We start from the raw sequence: 4,576 nt of genomic DNA on the forward strand, positions 1-4,576 counted from the left end.
GAAGCCCTTCTCACGGTACTGTTGTTGTAACAACACATTGCTTGTGTAGAAGGTGGAAAAGGTTTTCTCAAGCATATCCTTATTCGTTATATCCTCACCACACAGTTTCAACTTTGAAACTATTTTAAACAGGGCCGAGTTATACTCGTCCACGGACTTAAAGTCCTGGATTCTGAGATTCTTCCAATCATATCTAGTCGTTGGTAATAACACCGCTCTCTGGTGATCATATCTCGTTTTCAACTCTGTCCAAAGGTCTAGAGGATTCTCAATAGTAAGGTACTGATCTTTGAGACTCTCAATAAGATGATGGAGTATAATTAATATAGCACTGTATCTATCTTTCTCACTTGCATTATTGTCCTTGGTGATACATTCACCGAGTCCCTTGGATTTCAGGATGATCTTAGCATCAAGTGCCCATTGCAAGTAATTATCTCTAGAGAGATTTAGGGCAGCAAAATCCAAGTTGTTGATTTTCGACATCTGAAATCAAATATTCATTCTTAAGATTATAATGTTCAATGTTCTATATGATGCAATCAAGACAATCAGATATGCAATTTGGTCACACGACCAAACAGATATGATGCATTCAGTTCATACGATTATGCATGCATGATATGCTAACAAGCCGCATGGCCAAACAATCCGAACATGCATGATGCAAGACAAGCCGCACGGCCAAGGGTATGAACAATCTTATCAAATGGTTTCTATATGATCTTAATGCAATCGGTTATTCATCTTAGCAAAACGGTTTCTAAGTGATCATGAAACGTGAAATCTCAATCAAACAATCAAGCAATGCATCAAAGAGTTAATTACTATCAACCTAAAGGATCATATTCAAGATTAATCAGTCAATGCAATTAGGGTTTCAATATGAACAAGCCGGTCAGGTTAAGTCTTTAAACAAGATGAGAACTAGGCGATTTTAATTCCAATTCAATCAACCAAATTCAAGTATGAGATTAATCAATCCTAGCACTCGGTTCTATGTGATCATAATCAGATTCAAAACATTCAATCACATAAACAATCAAATCAATTTCGATTTCAAATTAGGGTTTGCATGGTATGCATGCGGCTAGGCTTTAGGGAATTAGGATTTCGATTTTAATCAAGCAATAAGATTCAATTTAGGTTATTAGGGATTGGATCTATTGCCTTAGGGTTTGGTTCTTAGGTTTTAGTTTTACCTAAACCTCAAGTCGGGTTGAATGGACCACCGAATAGAGAAGAACGCGAGCTGATCGTTGCTGTCGGGTCGCGAACTTGTCTATCGCGAATGGATTGAAGCTGAGACGAGTCGCGAACGGGAGCAAGTAGCCATCAGGTCGCGAACGTGCTGGCTATCGAGCTGCGAACGGTATCGGGTCGCGTTGAGCAGGCTGAGATCGCGTCTCGCGAACAGGCTTAGGTCGCGAGCTGATGAACGGACTGAGGTCGCGTGCTGAGATCGGGAACACCTTGAGTATGGGGTTTTAGGTTCTCGATCAGATTAGGGTTCGTCGTCGGGTTTAGGGTTTATCGCCGGGGTGAGATTAGGGTTTAGGGTTCGAACTTTAGCTTAGGGTTTAGAGCGTAATCGTGCTGATAACGTGTTGTGAAACTAGATAATAGAATCTGTATGTTTCTGTTTTATTCATAAACATAAGGAGCCCTTTATATATAGGGAATTACATCGTCATATAATAATGAAAATACTAAAGAAATGAAATACAAATATGGAAAGAGTACAAATCGTAATCTAATAAGGAAAAGACAAGATGCCGATTCTCTCTCTCTCTTCACGTCCGACTCTCTCTCTCTCTAGCATTGGGCCGGTTATGAACTGGACCGGTTATGTATATCCTTATAACAAACTCTATTTTAATAGAGTATATTAAATATTAATCATTAGGGTTTGCGTCTCATGACATGCACGCCTATCACATCTTTCTTTTTTCTTCGTTTCTAAAAGGAAGCCAGTCTAAAATGTAACTTGCACAAAAGATTTTTGTTCAAATTAGGAAATAAGCATTGACTAGACTTATTCTAGAGGAAATTAATAAGAAAACTTCTTTACATCTGTTTTAACAAAAGTCTACTCTTATGAACGAGTTGTAGAAAAAAGGAAAATAAACAATCACAAATAATTGCACCGTATGTTTTGTGTATGTAGTTTCAGATACATGTACTTACTACTTAGCAGTTGATCCAAAAAAACATGTACTTAGCATTATACATTTTCAAACTTCGACTAATTCATTATTTGTTCATATCACTTATGCTAAATGTAATTTCTACCATTTCCTGTGAATGTATCATGGTTTTATCTACCTGTAACTTTTATTTGAAGGAGTATGTAATATCGTAATATTATATATATAGTCTAAGTCCACAGTTTCCACTAAGAGAAAGAACTCGAAGTTTCTTTCATTTGAAATCACAGATGAAATTTTGATACGTCGATGTCATACCCACACGCATACATTATGTACAAACACAACACATGTGTATGTGTACGACTTTGATTGGTATATGTGGAACATTTCCCAAATACGATAATCCTTTATATTCATATACGTGTCATGTATGATGTCTGTATGCAAACATAAAAAAAAAAGATATGCCTTTGATAATTACATGTGTTATTTTTTTCTTTTAAAATAAATCTCTTGAGTATATATATCAAATATAATTTGTTGTTCGATAAAGTTTTGGATTTCTATATGCAAGCCTTCTCTGAATAGTGTGTAAAATTAATAGATTTCAATATTAACAGAGCCTAATAAAGACAAAATTCACTTCTTACTTTTAAATTGCAATTTCTTTATTCAATATGGCAGACAAGTTCAAAGTAAGAACTTAAAAATTGCCTAATAAAAACATCTTTTGATTCCCTGGGTACAAATCTTCGTGTCAACTTTAATTTGTTTATATATTTTATTTCAATAGAAAACTTCCCATAAAGAAAGATTCCAAATTAAATAAATCAACCAATCCAACTTCTTTTATAATCCCACAACCTCAAGAGGAGACATCCATTTAATTTCATCCTCTTCTCTTTCACTCAAACTCACACAGAAAAAAACATTTTTTCATTAGGGTAAACATCAATGGAGATAGCAACAAAACGAGAAGATTCAAGAAACCCATCTTCCACTACTTCTTTATCAGCTTCCTCTTCCATTGTCAATGGATCTTTACATCATCAACACATCATAACCAGATCTGATCATTACCCGACAACTTTTGTCCAAGCAGACACTTCCTCTTTCAAACAAGTCGTCCAGATGCTAACCGGAAACTTCTCTCCGAGATCCCCAGACTCGCCGCGTCCTCCGACGACTCCTTCCGGCAAAGGTAACTTCGTGATTCCACCGATCAAAACAACACAGCCGAAGAAACATTCAGGAAACAAACTCTACGAGAGGAGATCTAACAACAACAGTCTCAAGAACAGCCTCATGATCAATACGCTCATGATCGGCGGCGGAAACGGTGCCGGAAGCCCGAGATTCTCTCCGAGAAACCAGGAGATTCTGTCGCCTAGCTGTCTTGATTTCCCGAAGCTGGCACTGAACAGTCCCGTGACGCCGCTGAAACACGGCGGCGACGGAAACGACAGCGACACTTTTGACAGGATGTCGCCATTGTCGGAGGAAGAGAGAGCGATATCCGAAAAAGGGTATTACTTGCATCGGTCTCCGAGAGAATCGGAGCCGCAGCTTCTGCCGTTGTTTCCGGTGACTTCTCCAAGAGTATCGGCGTCGCCGCAGAATTAATCTACTTGAGGAGAGACGAGAGAGAATGTTAATAAGTTTTACTGCCACTGTAATTTTCGTTTTTTTCTTATCCTGCTCCGCTTTTTTAATCCTCTCGCTTCGTTTTACTGTGTTACCAAGAATGTGTCAAATCAAAATTTATAGTATCAACAAATGAAGAATATTTAAGCAAAAAAAAAAAAAAAAAATGAAGAATATGAGAGAAGTCAAAGATAATAGGGCTTTTTTCAGAATTGACCTATAACTTAAAGTCAAACACAAAACTAACCTCCTTTTTTTTTGAAAATTGGTTTTGCCCTATTCACCCCACAAGTTCATATAATTTACGAAAATGCTATCAATTTTTTTTTTCTTTTTTTTTTCGAAAATGACATTTTTACTCTCTCACCCTCATCATCTTCAAGTAATTACAAGATTGCCATTGTCATCAATACCACAACCACCATGAACAACCAATTTGAAGCTCTTAATGCTCCCAAAATCGATTTACCCTTCTTCTTTTTCCATTCTTGTGAACTAAACACAACATATCTCTCACTTTCTCTCCACAATGAGCTAAAAAAACCCAAGATTTTGATTCTAAATTTTTTATGGTTCATAGAGTCATAGAAGCTAACGATTCTGGGTGGGTTACTTTCGTTTGTGATTCTGTGTGCTTGGAGAAGCCTTATGTATGCTAAGGAACTTATCTCACCAATTTAAGGTATGACATCGAGTTTTTTTCCAGATCTGTTCGTCAGACGACTTACTTGGGAAGTCGTCTGGCTGTAGACAACTTACCTGGAAGTCGTCTGGTCAACGCA

General features: G+C 37.2%; 1 protein-coding gene across 1 annotated transcript; it reads left to right on the plus strand.

Annotated features, from left to right (window-relative positions):
- Positions 1-2,992: 2,992 nt before the first annotated feature.
- LOC106343651 (VQ motif-containing protein 19-like) lies at positions 2,993-3,887 on the plus strand. Its single transcript, XM_013782924.1, has one exon. The coding sequence runs from the start codon at positions 3,105-3,107 to the stop codon at positions 3,771-3,773; it is 669 nt and encodes a 222-aa protein (XP_013638378.1). The 5' UTR covers positions 2,993-3,104; the 3' UTR covers positions 3,774-3,887.
- The last annotated feature ends 689 nt before the right edge of the window (positions 3,888-4,576 follow it).

The sequence above is a fragment of the Brassica oleracea genome, chromosome C1 (genome assembly GCF_000695525.1).
Source record: "Brassica oleracea var. oleracea cultivar TO1000 chromosome C1, BOL, whole genome shotgun sequence".
NCBI lineage: Eukaryota > Viridiplantae > Streptophyta > Magnoliopsida > Brassicales > Brassicaceae > Brassica > Brassica oleracea.